The sequence below is a fragment of the Molothrus ater genome, chromosome 2 (genome assembly GCF_012460135.2).
Source record: "Molothrus ater isolate BHLD 08-10-18 breed brown headed cowbird chromosome 2, BPBGC_Mater_1.1, whole genome shotgun sequence".
In the NCBI taxonomy this organism is placed as follows: domain Eukaryota; kingdom Metazoa; phylum Chordata; class Aves; order Passeriformes; family Icteridae; genus Molothrus; species Molothrus ater.
The window spans coordinates 81,143,581-81,171,160 of record NC_050479.2 but is presented as its reverse complement, the minus strand read 5'-3'; the positions used below and the strand labels follow the sequence as shown (position 1 = coordinate 81,171,160).

The following is a 27,580-nucleotide window of genomic DNA, read 5'->3' as shown; positions in this document are numbered from 1 at the left end:
CCTATACTGACCAAGACGATTTAATAGCTCTCTGCAGACTCCTTCAACCATTTGTCAGTAGCTCTCCCTCCTTTTTTGGTACTATCACTTGTCCTCATCATATCCTTATCTGAGAGTCTACATTTTAAGGGCCTGGGAAAAAAACCTCACATCCCACACTCCAGGATAGTTTACTGCCAGAATAGTCCGTAAAGTCAGTTCACAAAAGGACTGATGAGGTAAATTTAGTGCAGAGGAGAGGAAGGCACAGCATGGGGCAAGGCAGCTGGAGGAAGAAGAGTTCCCCTATACAGAGACGAGGAACTCTTATTCCAGCTCACTGCTTGTATCTGTAGTCTCACATCTGCTTTAGAGGTGATTTTACTGCAGCTACCTCAACAAAGTTTCCTGTACTCTGAGAAAACTTTGAAGTTTTCACATGTTCTTTTTGGGTGACTCCACTCTAGTATTTCATCCTGTATAACTGATTGTACTGAAGTGCTTTTAAAAGTCTGAAATAAGACCCAAGCTAATAAGATGCAGTGACATCACATCATGGCTTTATTCCTGCTAACTTATAAATTTATATGAACTTTTTATAACAAGCGATCAGATATTAGAACAGAATAATGTGCGCGGTTAAACATGACATCAACTTTGAGACTGAGTGGATGCACCCCAATTATCTGGAGCTGGAGGGTGGAGTTGCTGAAACTCTTCCAGTGCAGAGATTTTGATGATTAAGACAAATTACTTATGTGCAGATGTTCCATGAAAAGCTGTCCAGAGCCAAAATGAGTATTCTGTGTATTTTTATGAATGATTAGATCAAGTGTTTAAAATGCATTAAGAAATGTAAGACGCATCCAAAGTCTGATATCAACATCTAGCTGTCTACTCAGACCCTGAAATAAGTTTTATTTTTCCCTTAAACATACTTTGATACTTAATGCAGTAGAACATAAGTGGAAGAATTGCTTCAGAATGATACACAAATATATGCTATCCAGTTAACGTTCACAGAAATGTCCTAGTGTTGCCAAATTGATTGATTCCAATAACCAGGTGCTGTGGCCAGCAGCAAGAAAGCCAAAATTGTTGCCACTTCTTCCTGTGAGTTCTGGACAGACTGTCAATGTACATATATTCTTTATAAGTAATACTTTACTCTGCTTTTCCCCCTTATTTGATAGCTAGGAAACATAGCATTCACCATCCTGCAGATTTCTATGGGCCCAATTTTCACTATGAGAACTTCTGTCCTTTGCCATTTATGTGACCAAGCAGACTCTGGAATCCTGGTCCATATCTGATGTACTTAAAATCTGCAGGTGTTAATGTGTTCTTTTTGTTTCCTGAATCCAGATTTTCTTTACCCTAAAGTTTACAATATTCAAAGCAAGCCAACTCTACCTTCTCCAAATGTCCAAATTATATTTTCAACTCTGATTTCCCCTGAATTTTTTAAAAGCTTTGTCATACTATAGACTCAGAAAGATGGATGGCTATTACTGGTTTTTTGGTACTTAGGTGCTATAGTTATGATTTGATGTTTCTTATAAATACCAGTGGGTTTATGCCAGATGCTCTACCCTTGTTTGAAGAGGTTGACTGACAACAAAAGGCCCAGTGAGGGAATTTAGAGTGACAAAGCAACGAAATCATTTCACACAGAAGATCAGAGTCTCAGTTGGGTGCAAAACTCAGGTTTCCAAGTTCAGGGTATGACCCTACTCATAAGGCAACTCTAGCCACATCTCAATTAATACCTTGTCTGACTCAGAGTGGAGCAAATCCAGAGCAAGACAGCTGAAACCATGGATCCAAATTCCATGTTACATGTTAGGGTTTTCACAGGGAAGGGGTTTTTTCATACTGGCTGTAGTTCTGTCCCCTGAACTAAACACCCACTGGCAGTTGGCGCATTTTAGATTTTCTACAATGAGAATCCAGGTTGCAAAGTCAGCAATTGCCCTGTGGTGTGAGTAACGGCGTCAAATAGCAAGACTGGGACATTCACTTCAACAGTATATTACTGATTCTCATTCAAGTGCTAGTTCTTCATCCAAATAAGTAAATAAAGCAAGTGTTAAAAGTCCATTAGGAATTCCCCTTAGATAAAAGCTAATATCTTTATTTTTTCCACCTTCCAGATGTGATAAACTAAAACAATATTTGGGAAATGCTGAGGATCAACACAATGATCATATTGTTCACAGCTCTCTTTGTGGCATGGATTAAATATCAGAACTAGTATCAGGTTCAGAAATAGACTGGGAAGACAACCTTGCTTTCTCTTTCTTTTCTCTGGGAAAACCCCAGAGAAGGATCAGATATTTGAGTTGGCTTTTACTGGGAGTCCTTGAAAGTAAATTGGAAGCATGGCTGATGGGATGATGAGTAGGGCTATAACATCAATCTTAAATATAGACAGGCTACCAAGATAAAAACTAATGCACAATATCGTCTTCCAGTATTTCCTGCTTGGGGCTTCGTCTGTGCAAGCTCTTCCTAAAGTAATCTTTTAAGTGTCCTCCAAAATAACAGCAGTCCACAGACTTCCATCCTGCAAGTCTGACTGTAAAAAATTATTAATTACTCACCAAATCCTTCTGTAGAGGTTATAGATTGCATTGTGTTGGATCCTATCAATACAAGAACGTGTTCTATAGAGGCAAACATTAATAGATTACTGAGTATATGATGAGATAAAATAGCCTGGTTTGTCTTAGCAGCCTGTAAGTATAGAGATTAAAAACTGAAATAAAGTGAAAAAGTTTTCTCAACATAAATAAATGTCCACATATAAATGTCTATAGGGATTATATTGCTTTGTATCAGCCAGACAAAATAGACCAAGAAATTGAAAAATATAAAGCAATTAAGCAGTACATTTGCTGACATGCTGCATTAGCTACACTGCAGGAGTTTTAATTAAGCTTATTTTAATTTCATCTTTCCTCTGCCTTTGAAATATATTAGCACTCCTTTACAAGTTTTCCTAAGCTCTTGTCTAAAAAGCTGAATATAAATGAATGGAAAGTAAGTACTTTGATCTTCACTGTTACTGGAAAAGGAATTATACACATTGTCATATCAGAATATGATTTTCTCCACAGGCTTTGCTGATCCACAGACTGCGATATCAAACCCGGCACAAAGTGGTTTGCACAACGCACTTCACATCTACATGAATGGCTCCATGTCCCAAGTACAAGGCTCTGCAAATGATCCCATCTTTGTACTACACCATGCATTTGTGGACAGGTAAGTTTCATTTTCCTTAGTAAAACTAATTCATTATGTGGTTTGTTTTTTTTTTTTTCCAGTGGGCTTTTCACCTGCATTTCAAAGAGTGCAAACATTTTACATGTTTTTACACACACAACATTTTCAGACATGTAGAAAGGAGCTGTGCTGTTATTTGAAAGCATGTGTCTTTCCTAACCAGTCTGTATGTTCACTGGATTAAATATAATTTGATGAGTTGACAAATGCACTCAGCTTTTATTAAAAAGGTAAAAATAGTCCTTCAATGATGTCACAATGATTAATATATATGAATGTGTATGTCAGGAAGTTGGGATCAAAAGTGAGTGACTCATTTTAACATGACTATAATCATTTGGAGCGATTCCTTTACATTCTAAATGCCAGGGCTGTTTCAATTTCTATTCCATAAGGAAAATCTAAGCCTGTTATTCATAAATAAAGGGGAAAAATTAGTATTTAAGTGTGACAAACAAAATTCTGACTGTTTTTTGATGAAAGAGAAGAGTACAGCTGTGCATAATGAAAGGAGAGCAAACTGAAGGATATCATGTTTATTAATAAGAAAGGGTAGGAGAACACAGTTTTGCAAGAAACTGGTGAAATTGCTTCATTGAGGGCAACATTCCAAGATTTCATTTCTGTGTCACTACTGAACATTTCTCTTCACTTCTGTGTCACATGTGAATGGCTACAAACAATTTACTCCGGACTGCATTTACACCAAATTGTGATGACTAAAGAGCAATTAAAAAAAAAAAAAGCTAAGCAAAGAACTGTAAAAGCCACACAAACACTTATTCGTGAGCAGTTTATATTTTCTTATTTATCTTCTACTTTTTCTCCACTGAATTTTACTTGACTTCTGCACTGCTTAGGGCAAAAAATAAACAATAAACAATATACTGCCATAAATCTGCATGCTCAGAACTCTGAGACTCTGCCTGCATGCAGTAAGGTGCCTATTGAGATGAAGACCAAATGGTTTCTTCCTTTGGGCCACTGAAGCATGCAGCATAGGAGGGATGCAGATTACAGCTTGCAAGGATCATCTTGCAGGGTCAGGCAGTCTCAGGCACATCAAAACTCTTATATAAAACTTTATCCTATTTAACTAAAAAGCTAGCAGGTATAAAAAGACAAAGTTGAAGTTAAGTTTTTGCTCTTTATATATATTTAAAATATAAGAGGACTGAAAAAAATAATACCATTTACATCCAATAAAATATTATATATATATATATCTATATGAAATAGATTATATATTTAATGAGCCTAACGGTTATATTTCCCATCCAGAAATAAGGCATCAAGTCTTAGCAGGTCACCCAGGCCTCAGTGGAATTGTTCCTTCAATGGCTGACTTACGTGATTTCTGCTCCTCATATTGTAGGGTATAATCAGCCTTCTGGAGGTGTCAGATTTGAAAATCTTTTATGTGAAAAGCTTTTCTTGAGGACATTTTAAACCTTACACAGTGTAGCTTAGCTGTGATTTAGCATATCCATACATTGACTGCTTCACCGGATGGGTGGATGAGGGTTTCAAGTGTGGTTACTAATCTCAAGTTGGTGCCTGGAAATTAACTTTCCAGCATCTAGGCTATTAAAAAAAAGGATCAATTGAATATTCAGAGAAAAGGAACACAGAAGAGAAAAAAAAAGTGTTGTGCCATATCAAAAGAACTGTTTTCTTTAGACATTGACACTTGCAGGAGACCTGTGCATCTCTTAGCTCCTACTCGTTGCAGGCTTAAATAGCACCTTGGTCTTCATGCTGACCCTTTCCTCTGAGGAATTTCAGTCATGGTCATTATGAGTCCCTGGAAATGATTCTCATAACTCTAGTTGTCATCAATTTTAAAAGGCAAAATTATTTGTAAAAGATTACCTCATTAAACTGTACTAGTGTTGAGGAAATAAACCACTGCACAGGCTCTGTAGGGGCAATAGAGATATGCAGGATGCAACCTCATCCCATCTGGCAGAAAGGCATCACCAGTGCTCTGCAGCTGCTGTGAATATGGGCCTTAGTACACACAGATGTAAAATCTGAGAATAATGCTGCCTTTTGTGTAGGTGACAGAAATGCATTAGCCTGAGTTGGGTTACTTAGCATCTCTATCTTTGACAGATTAATCATGCTTTCAGTTATAATTAATAAGTAGATGACTGATAGGTACATACAGTGCATTTTAGAAAATCCTGTTCCTCTCCTACATAGACTTGAAGGGCAGCAAAGAAATTCTTTTTTGAGAGGCAAGCAAGAATGTAAAGAATAGAGGAATTGGGAGACAGTCTCCAGAGCAGCAGAAGCACATTTGTTGGTCCTTATCAACTTTTCTCATTAGGGCAAAATACTTTTGAGCTGACTGCTAAGATTATATTGGGCCAATGGGCTTTTAAATAACTTTTCAACTGTATCTTGTGATGACAACAGCAATCACAGTTCTGCTGGGTTTGCAGAGGCAGGGAGCAGCTCTGTGACAGGAAATCAAGAATGGTTGCCCACTTTGAGCATCCAAGTAGGATCCACAGAGGAATTTCCTCACTCCACTGCAAATTTCCTTGGGTGAAACCCAGCATGCAGCTTACTCTCCCAAACTTTCATCCCCTGGAGATGTGTTTCCTTCCCATTGATTTCAATGAAGGTTTTGATGAGCTGTGGATCTGAGCTTGAGCTAACCCATCTGTACAGTGGGAGATATTAGATGCCTACGCAGTAGGGATGCTGTCAGGCTAAATGTATTAATGACTGTGAAATGCTCAGTTACATCCATAATAGGAGTGATAGCAATAAGGCAATAGATCATTGGAACTGATTTTTCATGGAAACATATGGTACAGAGGAGGATAAACAAGTGTATACGGAGTCTGCTGACAGGTGTGAGCCAAATGCTAGGAGTTGCTTTCTAAACTGAGCAACAGGCAGCCTACCATCTGCTGTCCCTCACCTGCCCTGCTCAGGCCTGATGCACGAAAGGAGGGAAGGATAGATGAAGCAGAGGTGCAGTTGAGATCACACAGGTGAAAGAAAAAAGCACTGGCTTGTAAACACTTCCATTTTTTTTAGGCCGTTCCCTCTCAGTAGTGCAGAGGTATGAGGGTACTCAGGCAACAGCTTTATTAGCAATGATTAATCAGGCTCCTTGCCTTCTTATTTGCTAGAAGATGTCAGGATCAAGTCTCAGTGTTTGGCAAAACCAGGCAACCACCCTAAAAATTATTAATTGTTAATTTAATGGCTTAAAAATAAAAAGAAAAAATGATGCAACAAAATATACATTCAGCAAAAACAAGAGCTTTTTTAGCTCTCTGAAGCATTTCTCTTAATTGCAAATCTCTTTACTATTCAGATATGCTCTACAGTCAGCACAAGGGAATGACAAGGGAGGAGTCAACCCACACAAGCTGTAAGGAGCAGCTGCACAGGCCATGAAAGCACGAGCCCACAATCCCACTTGAGATCACTGGGGTGTTTTCTGTGCTCAGAGAAGGAACTCTTTCCTCTCTGCTGATCTTTTAGACATTTCATCTCTAGAGGCATGTAGCACCTTCATCTCTTAGTCCTGCACTTCTATACTTTGAATATTTCAGTTTTCTTCTCATTTATTTCATACCTCTATGACTCTGGATTTCCACTCCACAACCCAACAATTTCCCTAAGAAAAGCTAAAAAGTAACAAGGAATAGAAGTTGTCATTAAAGATCTCCTTACAGCTTTATGCCCATGCAGCAGTTAATGTAATTGGGCCTCAGTCCTCATCTTGTTCTTAAGTTCTGCAGCAATGGGCAGAGTTAATTACAATAATGTGGATGGCTTCCAAAGGTCCTGGTTTTAGAACAAGCAATTTAGAAATAATTTGCTGAAGACACACAGCCTATGTGTAGGATATTAGTCTCTCACCTCTCTAAAGCCGAGTATTTGTTATACTATTTGTGTATTAGTCTAGAGCTAGATCCAGATTGCCAGTTCTAGTGATGTCATCATTAAAAGACCTGTTTTCTCCAGCTATCATAAATAACTGCACAGCTCAGAATGCTGCTGAAACCACCATCACATCATCTCAATGTTCTTCTTTACTCCAAGTTCATACCCTTCTGCTGCTTCTTTGCTCTCTTCACATCAGATCAGCTGGTTTCTACTGGGAAGGCCCTTCACTGCTCAACCCCAAATCATTGTTAAGGAACTCATGCACCCCTCCAAAATGTAAATTATATCATTCTGTACTGTACACCTTTTTGACATTCAGGCAAGTCCCTCCATACTCCTCCTTAGTGAGTGGACTATTGCAGTCCCAGAACATGGGTGCCTGGTCCTCCTCCTGTCTATTTGCATCTCTCTGTTGTGCCTTGTCCTGCATGCATGTTGTAAGCTCTGTCATTAAGGGACTATCTCATTCCCCTGGTCTGTGCAGCACCTGGCATATCCTTAGCCTCTGACTATGGTTCTCAAGTATCAAAGAAACAGGAGGTAACAATTGTTTCATTTACTGTCGCATGAAATAGCAAAGACAAGACACAGCTGGACATCCCTGCTCTGATCAGCAGCACCCTATTCCCTCTGCCAACTTTCTGGACATTTTTAGTCCCTTTGGATTCAATATATTCACAATAATGCAACTTCTCCACTTAAAAAAAATTCATAATAGTAAGCAGCACTATGGCAAAAGTGGAAAAAGTGATTTCGTCACAAAAAATGCTTTAACAAGAGAAAATTTGATTTTCGCTCCCAGAAGATGTCAAAATAAAAGTTACTTATTTTTACTCTGTTTTTGAAACAGAGTAAAACAGAGAACATTTTCGTTTTCTCTTGAATGTCATCTCAGGGTTTTTAAACCAAAAAACGGCACAAGAAAAAACCAAATTGTTCTCTTGTTTTGAAATGTTGACAGGAAACAAAAACTTATTTTAGAAATTAAAAACTATTTGCTTCAAGGATTTGGAACATTTGGAGAAAATGCATTCAAAGAGAATCATCAAAAATTCTTGTAAGACAACATTATGTTTCCAGACTTGTTTAATACATGAAATAAGAGTGATTCTTTACCCTGAAATGTCTCCAGTGGGAGCCAGCACAGATAAAATATGAGTCTGAGGAATTATTTTCTCCCTTTGGTATTCAAAAACTTACAAACACCAAAACTTTTGACTGAGGTGCAGCTGATATGGGAATTGTAATACAATAATATATCAGCCAATAATAAAGCAGTCTAAAAATTGAAAACTCACATTATAAACACAAATTATATGATTAATTTTATTCCTTGATATGGGCACAGCAAGGCTGTTACTGCTTTTTGAGGTTACATTTGCAAATGACACAGCCATAGAAGTCATATTTTTCTGGAGCTGGATGAGCTACGGCTTGGAGCCACTTGAAATCTATTAGACAAAGACAGGTCAAGAGGTTGCCATTAGCAATATCCTGGGAAGAGAGCTCTGATCAGCATGCACAGCTATGTCCCACCAGCGGGTTCTGTGGCGCAGCAGCAAGGTAGCCCAGCTCTTATCCTTCCCTGGTATTTAAAAAATTAACCTTGTTAGAGCAGCTCCTGCACACAGAAAGCAGATCTGTTCTATCAAAAGGGACTTTGAGGAAGAAAACTCTCTTCAGCAGAATCTCTGAGATGAGGGTGGGCCGGGAATGACTCTGGGTCACAAGCTTTATTGGCACACACAAGCTCCTACAACAAGTATGAGATACAGAGCAGGTAAGTACAGAAGGCGGGGATAAACTTGGGCATGGAAGTTTTTAGAAAGGAAATTTCTACATTTTTAATTTTGCTTCCCCTTGGGGATGTCTGCAAATGAGCAGGAGGACACATGCTCCCTCTTTTACCACAAGCCCACTTTTGGCACCGAGCAGAGCTGCTAACCTTTCCCTCCTAACCTCTCAGGCTTTGTAGCATGTTAACCAGAGCTACTCAGCTTGTTTGATGGAGCTGACTCACTCAAAGTGGGCTCGGTATGTGGGCAGAGTGAGTTCACATCTCCTGTGAAATACCACATAAATCTATCCATGGAAAGCAGAGTGTAAGTGGGAAGGATGGGGTGTTGCTGAGAAACAGCTCCCCAGTATCTCTGCTTTCGTATCACTGTGGCTGGGGCTGAAAGGCAAATCACACACCAAGATACTGAGCTGGGCTCTAACACCTACTTCAGTAAGCCTGAGCAGTTGCAATTGCAAAGCACCCAAAGGGATGCAGGAACAGCCTTGGAGGGTCACATCACCTCTCATCTAACATGTACCACGACTAGAGGCAAAAGTGAAGGAGTACAGGTGTAGAGCATCCCTGATCCAGTGGACAGAGGGGGACTGAGTATCTGTAGTACATTAGAGGGTGCACCTGCATTTAAAGTAACATTAAATAAGTCTTCTGGATATCCAAAGATACACCATACAGAGGCAGACACAGAGAGAAATAAGGACAAAGATCAGGCTCTGGAGATAAACATTCTTTTTATTGATTAAGCATATATTGATTAAGCATACATATAACCTACAGCGCTGCTGCTCCACCTTACTTTAGGGGAATGACCAGAGAAAGCTTAAATAGACATTTTCTGCATCATATGTGAAATACAGCAGTTGGCAATCTCACCTGCCATGCTATTATTCAGGCTAGATGTTTGTAATGATCCATTCTGTTCATAAAAGTCTATTATATAGCAGGGTCAGTTCAAAGAGTCCCATTTAAAGTGCAGGTTTCATATCAATCTTACTGCAAGATTTTAGTTCAACCAATACAATTACTGAATGGATCACACCATACACCACATATTTTGCAAACAATTACTGGTTTTTAAAAGGAAAGGTTACACCACCCTGAAACTTCACAAGAGCTGCAGGGTTAGTCTTCACCTATTCTCTTAATGCTGGAGGAGGAGGAAGCTCCCTGCTGCACAGCAATCAAAATGAACTCTGATGCAGACAGCTAGCATTTCCTTCCTGCAGTACTTCTGCAATAACAGCTGATGTAATTGTTCAAATTGTAAAAAATCACAAGAAAACATGGTACTTTTCTCACCCACATGGAGCTACCTCCTATTCATCAAAAAAAATTATCACTTCACTTCCATAGATGTGATTTATGTATTATATGCCCTTGTGAACCTCAATAATGACAATATTTAAGTCTCAAAAGAACTGAATTGCAGAGCACAAAAGCGGGTTCCATGGTGTCAGTCCAGCTACCTCCACAGCTATCCATTTTAATCTGCTTGTTATCTTTGACTTCAGGGAAAAGTAGTTATTAAACTTTGGAGCAGCTGGCATTTTTACTATCTCTGACTTCAAGTGATGTTTTTGTGTTAGCATCAAATCATGGCAAAAATGAATCTGAGAAATTTAGCGCAGGATATACATTCCATCAAATGCCAACTTCTGTTTTCAATGCAGCACGTGGTTGGTTGCATTTCTATCTCCTTATTTACAAAGCACACAGGACACCCCATAATGTCTCATCTATAAGCTGGGGTTTGCAGTGTTGGACAGTATTGGAGACCTAAATCTGAACGGAAAACAAATATCTCTAGCCAAACATTACTCTGGTTTGTCAGTAAGGAGTGAAACAACATACATGATGACAGTCATTTAAGGAACAAGAATTTATCTCCTGTACCTCAGAAAAGTTATTTACACCATTGTGCTAAACAAAGGCTGACTTGACGAAGAAGAGCAACCAAGTTTAGATCAGATCTGACAGAATCTCAGGACAGCTAATCCTCACTTAATCACATTTCTTTCCTGCAGAGGTATGGACAAGCTCCCACAGGAATTAGATTATTTTGCCAATAACTGGGTTAGGCTAAGGCACTACGTAGTCCTACGCTAGAGTATATGGACATTCCTCTGCACAGATTCCTACACCCTTTTTCCACTCAGCTCACTCAGACACTCAGCTCTTGTCTTTAGTGTAAAGCTTAGCTTATCCATTATCTTCCTCTTTAGTTGAAATAAAGCTCTTTACATGGTAATACAGCAGCAAAGTTGGGCTCAGCACTTGTTTCATCCTATCCAGTTTTCTGAGAAGGCCAAACCCAGTAATATTTCAGTAAGGTTTCTTTACTGGGAAAGTAGGCTACAGGACTGCTCAGGTTGTTAAGCTCTGTGGCAGGGGAGCCCAGACTTAGATGCAATGGAATTGAAGCCTCAGGTAGCTACATGACTTTCTTGGGAAGCTTAAGCAGTTTGCAATGTAACCAAAGGATATTGTGATAACAAATGGGGAATAGAACTGCAGGACTTCAGCAGCCCTCTCTGGGAGAGGAACAGAGAGCAGTCATCTCTGCTCAGGATCATTCTATCTGAATTCTCTGCAGGACTCTGGTGCTTGAGCAGCTTCTTTTCACAAGAGAGGCTTGAGGAGCTGGTAACATTTTTTATTCTAGGAGAGAAACATTTGGAGGACTGCATGATTATTGGAGCAATGAGGGGAAGTTATATTGCACTCTGCAGCCAAATAAGCATGCCAAGCAGCAATGGGAGATCCAATTGCATTTTCTCCAAATAGCTGTGGAAGCTCAAGTCGTTTGACATAAAGAGGAAAAGTGTCAGAATGAAAGTATAAAGACCCTTCTCTTCACTTAGTCCTACAGATATGTTGAGGGTGTTTGATAGATTGGGGGAAAAAGTTCTAAAACACATTGGTAGGGGAAATATTAAAAAAAAATCTCATAAATGCATGGTACCGTGTCAGGCAAGATCTAGGTTCCAAAAGGAGAAGCTCAGAAAACAGGTCCCTAGTTTAGGGAAAGGTTCTTCACCCAGAGGGTGGTTGGGCACTGAGCAGGCTCCCCAGGGCAGTGCTCACAGCACCAGCCTGAGAGAGTTCAAGAAGTGTTTGGAATGCTCTCAGGCATATGGTGTGACTCTTGGGGATGTCCTGTGCAGGGCCAGGACTAGGACTCAGCGATTCTTGTGGGTCCCTTCCAACTCAGGATATTTTTTGATTCTATGAATGCAGCAGCTGAAGTAACCTCGAGGTTTTCAAGAAACTGCGACATAGGCAAAGTAGGATTGGTTTTCTCTTAGGTGGAATTGGTTGTATGAGACTACCCCTTGTCAATTCCCTCCCTCTTGTTTCCTTTGTCTGACACTTTCTGAATATCCAGTGTGTGCAGTGAGAACAAAGGAGATGAAATGGTTGTAGTGAGATCCGTGAAGCAGAGCAGTGCTAAGATCCTCAGGTGTCACATAGCTGCCCAGCTCTGGTGGTACTTTGTAGTGGGTGGGAAGGTGTCAGCATACTATATGTTATTATATCTCACTCAGAGAGTACAACTTTAGGAGATAGCCTGCAACCTTGCTGAATAAGGAAGGGGCTTTATGTCAGCTGCACATTGTCCTTCATGTTTCAGGTGATCTATTACACTCAAGTCCACAAAAAAATCTCCACTTTTTGTTCAGAAGATAGGAAAAAGGGAAAAAAAATGAAGTAGGCTAGACCTTTCCTGAAAATGAATATCCATATTTCAGATGCATATAATTGATCTACATGAGGAGTACATGCTCTGAGAAAAAATATCAGAAGCACAGCATTATGTGGGAAGACAGCTCCACCAGGCTAAAACATCCTTTTTTTTTTTCTGTTTCATGCAAGTCTATCTTGAAGCCCAAGCTGGTATGGCTTCATGTTCTTAGGTGCAGCCAGTACTGAGGTTGATCATGTATTCCCAACCTCACACACACACACACACACACGCACACACACCCACACGCACTATGTGTATATATATGCGTATGCATATATGCAAACATGCTTGACCAGATATGCAGATCAATGCAAAAAATGCAGCACTCACCCAAAATTCCAATGGCACCAACAGTCTCATCCTCTTCACCTGTTTGGCTGACCATGATGAAAGCCTGTTATGGGAAAACATTCATACATATAGAGATATATACATGCACAGGTGTCTCTGGTGGCTGGCCCAGGGACTGGCACAGGAATAACTTCACAGAGGTACTGCGAGGGTTTGGGGAAGAGGCAAAGTTGTCCAAAGTTCCTTGCTGCATGCTGCAGCTTGGAATTGATGATGGAAGCCCCTGGATGTTCTCCAGGAGCTGGGACTAGACAGAATAAGCACTGTAACCCAGGGCAATCCTCAGCAGTGATTCACCAGTGGGGGACACAGCCTCAAAGGCTTTGGATGGGTTTTCACAATAATTGAGGGCAGTATCTTAATTTTTAATCAGACAGTGTAACTTGTTTACAACCTTCCTGAGAGTCCCTGTGGTGTCTTTAGACAACTTAAAACAAAAAGAACCAAAAAGAATACTGCAATATAACTGCATACATTGGCAAACAGTACAGTGCCTTGACTTTACAGCCTCAGCATCAGCACCTCTTCCAGGACTGAAGCACTGATCTTTCTCCCAAATGCTTGGGATGGGAATTACCTGAGGTGACTTTGCAATCCTCGCTGACTAGTGCCAACTTTTAAAGTGATGACTACTGTGTAATCACAGTCCTTGGGCTGGCATTTAAGCTTTCTTTAATTTATTTCCTTTTTCTTTTCTTTCCAAATGCAAATACATGTTGCTTGCCAGATTTCTTCTACATCATGTCACATCTCATGATACTGAAATAAATTGTATAAATGAGCTCTAAGCAACAATGTTCTGTATTCCTTCTGACATAGTCAGTCTGACCTTGCCTCAGTCTCACAACTGGAGATGAGGAATGAAAATCTCTGTGTCAAACCTGGCACAACCAAGTACATGGCTTTGGATTTGAACCTGACAAATTTATAAGTGGATTACAAAGCAGATGTCTAGCAGCTGAGTGGTTAATACTGAGTGCAGGCTCAGCTGAGGCAAAGTTTTATCAGGCTATTGAGAAACAGAGGGCACAATTTCAATGTTGCTTTAAGCCAGTTTGACCTAGCACATAGGTTAGGAAGAAGAAAAGTCCTGCTCGGCAATTAGTGCTGCCCAGAGATGCTCACCTCAGTTTATCCCTTGTGCTGGTACTGGCCATCACACAAAAGGATAATTAATCAGATCCACAGCTTTATCTCACCTAAACTATCCCAGAACAAATGAAAATAAAGGGAAAGTTTGGTTTTAAAACAAATCAGTCCCTTAATCCTGCTTATGGCATCGTTATGCAAATGCTTACAGGGAAAGTGAGGACAAGGAGACAGGAGGAAATCTGTACTGTGTCCCCTGCAGTGCAAAGGACCCAGAGGGACCATGAGCCTTCATCATAAGGTGACTGTAGTCCTCCACTGGGCAGACCTGCAATGCCACTCTTGCTCCTTACTGTGTGACAGAAATTCATCCAGAGAAACTGCACCCTCTTCTTCCCCCTTCATCTCTCTCCAGCTGTCCTTCATTGCAAGGTAAAACACACAGGATTAAATTTTTCTGTTAACTCTTCCTGAAGGGACAGTTAGTTTTCACTATGAGCCAGTGCCTCTGAGGTGGCTCAATGTTAGAAACGGGCATTTAAAGTCTGGTTTCTCCTCTTACACTCAGTCAGTCAAGAGTACCTCTGCCCATGACTGTGGTAGCACACTTGGGAAATGATAAAGAAAAATGCCAACTCTTATTTTTTTACTCTGATTTTTCTAGATTTTAAGATTTCCTTCCTGTGAGCAGCATCTTTTTCAGAGTGCACATCACTATCTGGAACAGTAGGAAGGAACCCAGCCTACATACAGCAATGCTTTTATACTCTGCCTGGTATTTCCCACTGGCAGCATAAACCCAGTTATTTCTTGTTCATCCTTTCATTAGTTATAATCCCATTGCATATATTATTCATAAAATAATATGAATTCATACTTTCAGTAAGAAAATATATATTGGTGGCCTTTTTTTAATCATACTCAAATCAATCCTATTTTCCCACCACTCATTAAACCAGGGTGGGTTTTTTTGTTTGGGTTTTTTAATTAATTTTGTGCTACGGCTCATTTAATTTCATTTTTTATAACCTGGTATGTATGGAGCAGAACAAAGAAAACACTTGAGTCTATTTATACACAATTAAATAGAAGTGATATATCCATGTCTTTTATAGATGGCTTTAATTTTCACCATATCACACTAAAATGTTTCGCAAAAGCAAAGTATATTTTCCCTGAATGAAAAATTTAAACTGACAAAGCATCTACATACCAGGTGGGCGTTATTATTACCTTTTCCCACATAGCAATACTTTGGAACCTATTAAAGCTGGTACACACAAGTATTAACCTCATCAGCAGTTACAGTGACCCATATACAGATATATAGAAAAAATTTAAGTAAAATTGAGACTCCATGCTTTGCAGTGGTATAACCTAACTCTTAGGGGTACCACAGTTTGATACAAACTGGCCGCAGAACTGAGGTCCCATTCCCCTACCGTGTGGCCAGTGTGAATTTAGGTAAGTTATTTTTACTCTCTGCCTGTTTTGTGTAGAGTAAAATTAGTCCTGTAAGAGTCTCTAAGAATTTTCCAATATGCAGGAAAAATATTCTTTGCCTTTATGGCTTTTTTAGGAATCCTTCTGACTTGATTACCTTCTTTAGCTATTTCTGCATCAAACATGGCCTATGACTGAATCAGAGCTTAAGTGACAGTGAATTTATCATGTCCCATGATCAATTTTTCTAAGGTTTAAATAATTTTTAAACATGATCCTTATCTTCAGGTGTCTAAATCCAGCCCATTCTACAATATTAAAATTCTGTTTCCTACCACAAAAATAATCTTTGCACAGGGTATTGATCATCATAATCTAGTAATTACTTTGATATTACACCCACTAGAAAATTATTTCTACTTTGGAAATGCACTTTAGAGAGACTGAGCCTCTCTGAGCACTAAATGTGAGATAGGGCATCTTCCAAAATTCAAATTAGTCTCCAATCTCTTTCAGTTCTCGGGCCTCTTATTTAAGACATTCAGTTTAGACACTTCGATTTCTTCAAGTGAATGAAGTCTTTCAAATGCAAACAAATTTTTCTCTAATCTAGAAAGAATTATTTTTTAATCTGCCCAATGCCTTTAAATAAAAACTACCCTTTCCAAGTCAATTTTGCTTGCTGCTGAGGAAATACAGAGGATGTTAAGGGCTATCAGGAGACTAAACTCTATTTAATTTAGTTATTTTCCACATTTCAAATTTCTCTTTCTTAAGCTTTGATTGCCTGGGACCTTTCTCAGTAGACCCATCATCCTCAAGGATTTATGGTTTATTGCTGCTAGTCCCAGGCTGGATTCTCTCCATTTCCATTCTCTGAATAAAATTCCCAAAAACTTTTGGTTAGCTCTTCTCTACTTCCCTTTATCCCTCCTTGTCTTCCCACCACGCTCACATCCCATCTGCTCCCATAGCACTGCCAACATCTCCCAAGTGATGCTAGTCTAGCTGGAATTGCAATGCTAAAAAAGCCTCTGGAAAATATCACTTCCAGCTATACAAATAGCTACTGATCTGTTTGCTCCCTTTGTCTAGATGCTGAGGAAGAAAAAGTAACTAACCAGACTTCTGCAGGAGCCAGAGATTTCTCTCCTTCTCACTAAACTTATGTCCAGTACTCTTTTTTTTCTTTTTTTTTTTTTTTGGCACAGAATTAGTATGGAGATTGGATATAGCAGAACTTGATCTGAATTTTAGATGTCCTTTTTGTTACCTTTAGTTAAATTAAGGCAAGAAAGGGAGGCAATATGGAATAAAATGGCCCTGAAGATGCCCTTCCCTCATGGTCCTACTTTGTTAGGCTCTCAGGTCCAGGGAAGGATGCAGAGGTTCATATTAAGAGAACATAAAAGCAGTGGTTTGCCAAGATAATGAACAATTTGAGGGAGTTATGGTCTGCTGCTTTGCCACAAACCTGGCTTTTTTACCAGGAGCTTTGTCGCTCCATGAAGGGACCAGCTAATTACCTCAGCATTTTGTCTCTCTGCATGTAGCATTAATTCTGCAGACCTAGGCTCTTCCAAGGCTGCAGATCCTGAGAAAAGAACAGGAAATAACCACACATTTTCAAGATGCTAAAGGGAAATAACTTACATGACTGCATAGGGGAAGAAAAGAAAAACTTCTGTCAACTTTAAGCAGATCAACATCTGATGATGGAAACACTGATTTCTTTCTGTCATGGAAACCACATGCCTGTTATTGGACTAAACTGTCTCTGTAGATCAAGGCACATGAAAGAATTGCAGTGATCCATCATAGCTATTCAGATGTGGTCTCTTTGCCTTCAGGAAATGACAGCCCTGCATGACAGAGAAAACATTTGATGCTAATTGCCTTAAATATAGCCAATGCTGGAGAAAACACCTTATTTGAAGAAAAAGGTATTCTACAATGTTTGACTCAGTGGTCACAGTAGTCTGAAACAAAAACAGTGTGATTACTTTCTCCAAATACACTTTTTTTTTTTCCCCAAATCTTTTCAATTAAGTCCCCAAGGACAGGAGCACTGTGCCAGTGTCACTACCTGGCTGACAGCAAAAGCCAGAGGCTTTCAGTTTTCTTAAAAATGTATTAAGGGAGTTAATGGACTTGGCTGGGGAGTCGTAAAACTCTCTGATGTGAAATGGCTTATGATGCCCAAGGAGAGCCATTTGTACTTTACCAATAGAAATACAGCTGAAGGTATGCCCTGTCCATGGGTTTTTCTCCCCAACTGGATGCCATTGGGAGTTTTTCCATTAAGCTGGGAAACTGTTCATAAAAAGCAAGAATAAGGTTCTTCTTCCCTAACTCACAAAATATGAGAGAAGGGAAATGGCAGTGCCCCCAGAAGTGCCCCATTAAAAGGAGGAAGACAAACAGATGAAGTACACATAAAAAGTATTACTGATATACTACATCTGTCAATTTTGTCATGCAAAATTAAAAACGCCATGAATACTCTTGAAAACACAAATCACCATGCATTATCTGGCCAGGAAAAAAATAGTGGTTTGAGTCCATCTTACTGAATAAGCTGGGAAGGAGCCTTTAAATTGAAATAATAAATGCAACTTCACCCAATCATTTTATTAGCAAGAAGAATATGATCCAAATCTTTCAAAGTGTCATATAAAACCCCAAAACAAAAAACCAAAGACTACTACAAGATAAATGCACATGACTAGCTGTTCTGAAGGGAGTAGAAAAAAATGTGACTCTTACAGCTTTAAAGAATGTTTGTGAGATTCCTATGGTGACATACAGATATGTTCAATGAAAGAGATTTCAGCCAGGGTGATAAGATCTTGTGCCATCTGATGGAGAGAACTGTTCCCAAACAACTCAGTGAATTGTGCAACACATCACGTGCATCAGCAAAACTCATCACATCAGGATTTAGAGGCATATGATCGCATCTGAATCTAAAGATCAGCTGCAAGGGCAGGCAATTCAATGCTCCTGCTACTGCTAAGTAAAGCTTGATACCTCATGTAGGAACCACACTGCAAATGAAGGAATTCAAAAGAAGGAATCCAAAAGTACATATGTTCATTTCCATGGAAATGCTTTGCATTTGCATTCTGCTTGAAAGATTACTGGCTTAAGGATTCTTATTAAAAGCTCTTATGCAACAGCAACACTTAACTCATGCAGCAAGGATGATGCACTTCAGGGCATTTCTTGCAGAGCTGTTTCAGGCAAATGATAAGTTTTATCTCTGAACCTTGTGCTTATCAGCCCTCTGAATTTTCAGATTGTGACTGCTCAGCATTTTCTAAAAATCAGGCCCCAGGAAGAACCTCAGATCGAGCATTCCAAAGTTAGGGTACGTACTATCACCAGACATTAAAAACTTCATCCAAGTCCCACCTCTGCCTTAAAATATAACCATTTCCCCACAACCAGAGTCTCTCTGCACCCCTAACAACCTTGTGATGCAGAGAAGAGCTATCTCAGCTCCCATCTAAAACTGCTAGGGAAATAAAGCTTTGATAGTCAGGGTACTTTACCCAAGGCATGAGTAAAAGCCAGGCAGGGAAAAGACTGGAGTACAACACTTCTCCACATCCCAGCGCTCCTCAAGCTTAATTATTCCTTTATATTCTATTTCTATTTTATTGATTAGTGATTTTCTTCATGCTGTGCTCCAAAGAGTACAGAGTTTCTGTTCAAACTTTCTTAAGATAGCACCAGCTGAAGGCTTCATATTGTTTAAACTTATCCAACTGAAAGCTTCAACTAAACATTATTATTCAGGTAAGAGTTTTTCCAGACAGGATTGATGAAATTAATTGAAGAAGAGACACACAAATGATGATTTTAATCAAAATTAATACCTGCATTGTAAAGGGTAGACAAGGTATATGAACACAGTCATGTTTTCATTTATTAGAGTTTTTGATCCTAAAAAGAGAACAAAGATTTTGGCCCTACCTCTATTTTGATGAGTATGAGAGGGCTTTAATTTGGTAGGCTATGCAGAATGTGCATATCAATATTTCTGCCCAAAAATAAGAGGTAGAAATCTGCTGGCAGAATTTCTTGATAACCTGCAGAGATCCTCATACCCCTGAGCACTTGCATTTAGGAACTGTATTTCTGAGATAACCTGAGGCCCTGAATAGCTGGGGGTGGAACAGGGGAGGGAAGTCAATGTCCTTCGGTCAGTGGCCAGTGTTGGGGAGGAGCAACTGTTGAGCTAAGATCTCCATTAAAGCACAATTTACAGGTCTCTTTAGACCATTTCTATCCCTTATAATTAATAAAAGAATCGAGAGATGCCTCCCTGAGCCTAATGTTGATAACTACCTCTCACCAGTATCTTTGGATTTAGTATGGAGTCCTCTTTCCTCATGCAGAAGATACCTGCGTCTGCTTGCCCTGTAGCATTTTCCCACCTTCCCTATTCCAACCTGGCACATTCAGGTGAATAAACACAAAGGGATCAGAGAAAGGGTTTGAGGATTGAAAGTGAAGAGTTGACCAGAAAAAAAGCTCAAAGGGAGGAGAACTGAGAATGTTTTGGAAGGTTCTTAATTTTGCTTTCCAAACACATTCAGTAGTCATGTTGAAAATGCCACTATATACTTCCCCTACTGCAGCCTTTAAGCTTTCTGCATCCAAGTTAAAGAGCAGACACACAGGCCTGTGGTGACAGACAGCTAATGGAAGAAATTTTCGAATAGAAATATGGAATGGAGCAGCTGAGGCTGGAGGCATGGGGAACAGCTTCTATTGGGTTCATATGGTGAGGTTCTGGCAATTAGGGGGCTGCAGGGTTGGCTTCTGCCAGCAGGTGACAGAAACTGTCCCCATGCCAGATGGAGCTTGCTCCAGCTGGCTGCAAGATAGACCTGACACTGGCCAGAGCTGGACAGCGGCAGTGCCTCTGGATAACATATTTAAGAAGAGGTAAAATAAAGCTGCACAGCAGCTGGGAGAGAGGAATGTGTTAAACAACAGTGGAGACGCTGAGGTCAGTGAAGAAGCTCTGGCTGGAGAAAGACACTTTACTGTCAGCTGACCTGCTTTGTCAGCTTATCACTTCTTCCTCAGATGTTTCCACTCCTTTGGTGATATCCATAGGATAACAGTGTAACTCATACTTCATTGAAAACCCTTACTAAGAAATTAGAGGAAGAGGAACAGGACAGAGCAGCTAGAAACAAGACCGTCCAAAACTAGCTACAAATGTTTCAGAGAGTGAGGAAGAAGTATTGAGGTCTTTAATCAATTTCTCTCTATTCCTCAAAACCACATGAATTGCTGAGCACAGAAAGAGAGTGATTTACATTTATGGAATTTCAAAGCACATTCAGACTCTTTGCAGCAGCACAGGCATTTGCTTTTTGTAGGCTTGCATAGGAACTCAGCACTGAAGTGGATAACCCCAAATTTGGAAATTTGGAAAGCATTACACACACAAACACAAGACATTGCATGCAACTCTGTCTCCAGCATTTAAAAAAACCCATCAATTTCTTTTAATCTTCAAGAAAGAAAATTCTGATAATCCCCATCATTAATTAGCATGCTTTCTCTTCCACAGCATTTTTGAACGATGGTTAAGAAGACACAGGCCCATGCTAGAGGTATACCCAGCAGCTAATGCACCAATTGGGCACAATCGAGAAAATTACATGGTCCCCTTCATCCCTCTTTACAGAAATGGAGAATTTTTTAAACCCTCAAGAGAGCTGGGGTATGACTATGAATATCTGCAAGAACCAGGTAATGTCATAATTTTGGGTAAAAGGGGAAATGTAAAATTTGTTGCCTATAACCTGGAATATGTCTGTTTTATGATAAGATAAAAAATCCTTCTAATTCCAGATTTTTTCAAAAACATTAAAAGACTGGGCAATCACTAATTGTATAAGGTTCAAAAAAAGGGGTAGTGTAAGATTTTGCAGCTGAGATGGGGCAATCCTGGAGGTATGGACAGATTGCGGAATGAGATGCAGAAAATACTTAGTCCAGGTGCTGGAATATAAGCTCATGAAACAGCCAGATCGAGACCAGAAATACATATACATATTTCTCATATTTAATGACTTAATCAGACATTCATTTCTTAAACTCCTGTTTTTGCTAGAATTGTACAACTCAGACAAAGTAGCAAATACCGTGACTTTCAGGAATTCTGAATCCTGAAATTGTACTGCAAGAGGAAGGAAATGGTAAAATACTTACCATCCAGTAATTAATTTTTGCTGTCTCTTGGACTCTTGCCTTTTCCCAGGGGAGCACATAGTCCTCAGAAAAAGGAAATCCTATTAAATTCTGCCTATGTTTTTAACAGGGGTAAGGAAAGTAGTTCCTTAATTATTCTGAAAGATCAACACAATGAATGAAATTCAACCTTGTTCAGAAAGCCCAGATAATCCTCAGATGTCATTGAACCCCTTGGTAATCTCACTGAGAAGAAGCAAGCTTAGGCTATTTCTTATCTGAAGGGAAGAACTGGTTACAAATGGAAAATGGTTGGACTCTCAAATTACAGACACAGATTTTCTCACTCCAGTGTATAAATACAGACTTTTCTTTAGGAGAAGAGAAAGTCTGTGATTGGCAAACAGGAAGTACTGGACAAGTAGGAAACATTTATGAAAGAAAAAAAAAGGTCAGTAAAAAAGATCTTGGTCATCAAGAAAAGGCAGCATTTCTGCAGATCTTCCAGATGAAGAAGTGTTAAGGCAGAGGAAGAGAACAAGACAGAATGAGGAATGGGCACACAAGATCTGGCCCAATCCTATTCTCAAAACCTGTCTTGTCTGCTCTTGAAGAAAGTGGTTTGGGGGTGATTTTGGTGGTTCTGGGTTGACAGGTGGACTAGATGGCCTTGGAGGTCTCTTCTAATGTTGATGATTCTGTGACTCTGTGAAGAGCAGCAGTTCTGAGTCACAGTACCAGCAACTTAGAAGAGATGAAGTAGGACTAAACTGAGCATGGTGAGGCTGGTTAAGAAAGAAGATAAGAAATAAAACTTGGAAAGATCCAATGACAAAATGGCTTTTTAATGCTAAATTATATTGTTGTTGTGTCCCTGAGGAAAAACTGATGCCTGTAGCTCTGCTTTCCACTGCAAAGCAAATCAGCGTGTAAGAGTACATAGTTTTAATTGCAGCTTCATTTGTTTTATAAGTATGATAGTGCTGAAGCAAAAGTGGTCTCAGTGTGTATGGAAAACCATCCCTCAGGACTCCAAGACACATGTCACAGTGTAGCTGCTCTGAGCAGAAGCTGGAGCAGATACCCAGCTTTCTGTGACATGAGAACTGTGAGCTGTAAAATGTCCACAACCTGCATGGCTGCATGAAAACAAACAAGAGTTAGTATCAATAACAGAGATTTGGAAGATTAATGGCACCACCTACCAATAGCTGTCAAAAGAAGTTAGTCTGTTTAGAGTTGTTTCAAGAGTTATATTTCAGCACCTGGACTAAGTTTTTTCTGTATTTTTTTCCTTCTTTCAGAAATGAAAACAGATAAATTTACAGATGCAGTCTTGACTTTTGCCCAGAAAAACTCTCTCTCACACTGAGAGAGAGAGCATAAAACCAGTCCTCTCAAGCCCATCAAACCATACCCTAACAGCACATCCAAATGATTTTTGAACACTTCCAGGGATGGTGATTCTACAAATTCCCTCAGCAGCCTGTTCCAGTGCTTGACAATCTTTCCATTAAAAAAGATTTTCCAAGCTGTAATAGTGAGGAAACTGATAAAATCTGTAGGAGCTAGGAACTTTTTAACACTACAAAGAAAACTAACCATGCCTTAAAGCTGAGGGACTCCATAACTGGAATCTCTCCTAGCTCATCTTTCTAGTTTTGATTGTGGAAGTCTCACAGGTACTTTTTGTGAACATCCAGAAGTATACAACCAGTGAACAACAAACACACAAGAAATGGCAGAAACCAATTATCTCACTCCCCCTTCATGCCTAGTTTAAAGACTTCTCTATCAACCCTGCTAATTACTGGGCCATGATCCTTTTCTCCCTCTGATTCAGGTATACCCCATCCAACATGAACAGGCCTGGTGCTGTGTAAGCCACCCTGTGGACAGAAACCCCAAAATTCCACCTACGGCACCAGTCTCTTGGCGGTGTATTGATCTGTTGAGTTTTCCTATTCCTTTCAGTATTTTCCCCTAGCACTGAAGGAATCGAGGAGAATACTACCTGAACACCGACTCCTTTAACTGCCCTGAAGTCCCATTAGATTACCCTTTAGAGACTTCCTCCTTCAGTGTCCCCCTATCCACCTGGAATACTAATAGAGGGTAGTCAGGGGGCCACACAAACCAGGCAGCTTCCTGGCTACATCCCTTACCCAGGCCCTGGGGGGCAGCATCTTTTCAGAGCACAATGCATGTGCTTTTATAAGTACCATGACCCAAGAGGATATATAGATTGTTTTTCTGGGCACCAGTGAAAATGCAAGATAACAGGAAGACATTTACAGCCTTTGCGGGGGTGCAGCATTCTAAATACGGTTGAGTACATCTAAATCAGTCCAGATGCATAAAGAACATTCAGAAATAAACCACCATAGGAGTTCCCAGAGAAGGTGCCCATAGAGGTGCTCTTTCTTTTCCTTACTAGCTAGTAATTACTGCTAATAATGGTCTTAGAGCTAATAACTGGGACATGTGGATTCCAAATCTTCCTTGGCCCAAGTGGACAAGTATCATTATTTTTCAAATTCAAGCCAGCACGTTGTTGGATGCATTTTGAACAGGTTTCTTCCCAGCCTCTGCTGTGAAGTGAGAGCCCAGTATGGCAGGGTTTTCATAACTCATTAAGCCATAGCAAGAATAACACACACACACAGTTCATATCACAAAGCCAGAAGGCAGCTGATCATCTCTCAATAGTGAGAAGCTTCCTTGGATTCACCAAAGAAAGAGGATTTGTTGTGCAGAATAACCACAGAATAGTTGTCTACTGCCTCTCCCCACAGAGGAACTGTCAAGGCAAGTGGCACGCAGGTTCACAATTAGTAAAAGGAAGCTTTTTCCCCATCCAATATGTAGTTAATGAATATACTTAAGGCAGGGATGTTTTTGCTGCTAAAAGCTGTGATAGAAGTTCAAAGAGCAGCTTGAAAAGATGATGGAAGGAGAAAAAAAATCCTCCAAAGACTATTACACACAACACAACAACATCCAGTTCAGGAAATTCCTGACCTGCAGATTTTGGAGGCTGGGTAAGTATTTTGTAGGCATTGTAATAACTTAACCTTTCCTTAAACTCTCCCCAGTGTTCTGCCTCACTTATTGCTTCCAGAGGATGCTGAGGTAGCGGGACCTTTGGTAACACAGTATCAAACCTTTGGGTTACAGTCTGAAGTTTTGACAAAACCAGGAGGAGCAGTGGGTACAGAGAACTCTGTGCCAGCCTTGGACATGAAGATTGAGACTATCAGGGCTGAAGAGATTTGTTTAAAACTATTTGTGGCTCTCAGATAATTTCTACCACTCTTGTCTCTTTATATTCAGCCTTCCAGAATTATCTATTATAGAACTTCCATAAACTGACAGTGAATTGCATCAAGTAAAATGATCTTTCTTTCTCTGTTTGATTTTTCAAGCCCTTCAGTCTTTCCAAGACTTTTTGACACCCTATCTTCAGGAAGCCCGTCAGATCTGGGCTTGGTTGGTCGGAGCAGCTGTGTTTGGAGGCATCGTTACTGCTGTGCTCACAGGGCTTGTCAGGGCCTGCCGGAAGAAAAAAGGAGGAACTTCTTCAGAGATTCAACCCTTGCTCATAGAAAGTGAAGATTACAACAATATAAGTTATCAGTCCAATTTCTAGAGGCCTCCAGTAATGCAGTCATGTTACTATGGTGCTAATCAAGCATGCAGTGTTTGATTGATGTTTACAAATACCTTGTTGAGGTGTGCTGCAGAAGTAGGATGGACCATCTCAAGTCTCTTTAAATCTCCAATGTTGTAGCATCTTATCAGATCCACTCCTAAAAAAATCTCCCAGATTCAACATAAGCTATGATGCCACCCAAAGAACACTGTGTATTTCCTATGCTTGATTAAATAATGCTCCTATGAAACCAGACTGGCTTGTGTGGTGGATTTAATGTATAATTCTATTTTATTTGCTTTTTAACAAGTGTAAATTGGGTCTAATTCTGCTGTCCAATCCATGTGTTTGGCACACGGATACAGTCACAGGTGCCTGACTGCATAATTGGTGCTACATCCACTCTGTGTTAGAATGTAAGAGCAAAAAGAACCCTTTAGTTCAGTTAGCAAAATATACAGTGACTGAGCAGACTGACTGTCCCATAGACAAATTTTCTTGTGGTATAGGAGTTTTCCCTCCAGCTCCTATAATGTCCCATATTGTTTGTCCTTGACTGAATGCCATCAGAAGAAAGGAAGCTCAGAAACCACTTCTCACTTGCTTTAAATACTTATGAGTTGCTGTCTTTTACAATGCCTTGCATTTATCTGGAGAGCTGGGTGATTTTTAGGAGAGGAAACCTGGTCTCACCATGCCCACCTCTGTTCCACTTGACATAATGATTGCTCACATTTTGGCTGACTATTGGTTGCTCAGTATGCACAGATTCCACAATGTGACCCACTTGTAACAAAACAAAGTGTGGTGGCTTGACCCTGGCTGGACAGCAGGTGCCCACCAAAGCTGCTCTATCACTGCCCTCCTCATTCTGCATGGCACAGATAAAACACGTGACAAGATAAGGACAGGGAGAGATCATTCACCAAATACTGTTACGAGCAAAACAGACTTCAAATGGGAAAATTAGTTTAATTTTAATTTCCTGCCAACCAAAAGTCAGAATAGGATAATGAGAAATAATAATAATAAAAAAATACACCTTCCCGAAGCCCTCCCTTCTTCCCAGGCTCAAATCCAGATTTCTCTACATTCTCCATGCCAGCAGCACAGGGGGATGGGGAATTGGGGGCTGTTATATCTAAGATCTAAAGACCCATTCAGGTCTTCAGAGGGAGGGAGAATGAAAATCCTGTAAATTATCAGGGGCTTCCCAGGGAGAGCCTCCTTGAGTCTGGAGTTTGTACGCTTCTGGGGTCCCCAGTCCTGGAGTTAGAACATGACCAGAATATGTTGGAATTGTGTACCTTAAAATCCCAAATGTCCAGCTTTGAGACAGTCTGAATGGCTGTGGCAGTCTGGGACTGACTGGCAGAGCTGTGACCCCTGGCTGGGTGCATGCCCTGACAGAAATGCCACTCCTGTGTTTCATTAGACGCTTGGTGAAAAAAGTGCCATTATGCAAAATATTTCAGTGTCAGTAAAGCAATCTCCTCCTTTGAAAAGTTGTTCTGATAGAAAAATCCTAACTTGAATTAAGCAAGTATATTTCAATTTTTTTCACTATTCCATTGTGATAGCATTTCACTTTCACACTGATCAAGTTAATTTTTACCAGATGTCACCCACTTGCAAAAGACATGGCCAACAAGTAATTTCTGATTCAAGTCTTCAGCTCTTCATGTCTTCTCCACAGATCATGAGTGCTCCCTGGGCCTCCCTCCTCTAGCCATGGCAAATCACCATGTGTGAAAGGATCAAAGTGAAGCTTTGGCTCATCAGGTTTTCTAAATCCTACTTTTGGCAGCTCTTCTTCCTCAAAGCCATGGAATGCATAATTTGTACTTGTGACCAAACTCATGACCTATTAGTGAAAGTCTGTTTATGCTCTGCCCAGATCATTTACCAATTCCCAGGCAGGCTTCTTCCTTTCCCTTGTCTTGAGTGAAGGATCTAACAGCCTGTTTTCTTCCCATGGAAGTTTCATCACAGAGAAGTCAAACTAGCTCTAGCTGCTGAAAGAGAATTTTTATCCCTATCATATTTGTAGGCATACCCCCGAGCAATTTTCCCACTCACCATATGACCTGGAGACCACATCTGC

General features: G+C 40.0%; 1 protein-coding gene across 1 annotated transcript in view; it reads left to right on the top strand.

Moving 5' to 3' along the window:
- The window catches only part of TYR (tyrosinase), a 42,261-nt gene extending 16,530 nt beyond the window's left edge, over positions 1-25,731 (top strand). The window contains exons 3-5 of the mRNA XM_036383456.1: positions 3,099-3,246; positions 21,202-21,383; positions 25,250-25,731. Coding sequence (XP_036239349.1) covers positions 3,099-3,246; positions 21,202-21,383; positions 25,250-25,473 — 554 coding nt within the window. The 3' untranslated portion in view covers positions 25,474-25,731. The remainder of the gene's footprint in view (positions 1-3,098; positions 3,247-21,201; positions 21,384-25,249) is intronic.
- The last annotated feature ends 1,849 nt before the right edge of the window (positions 25,732-27,580 follow it).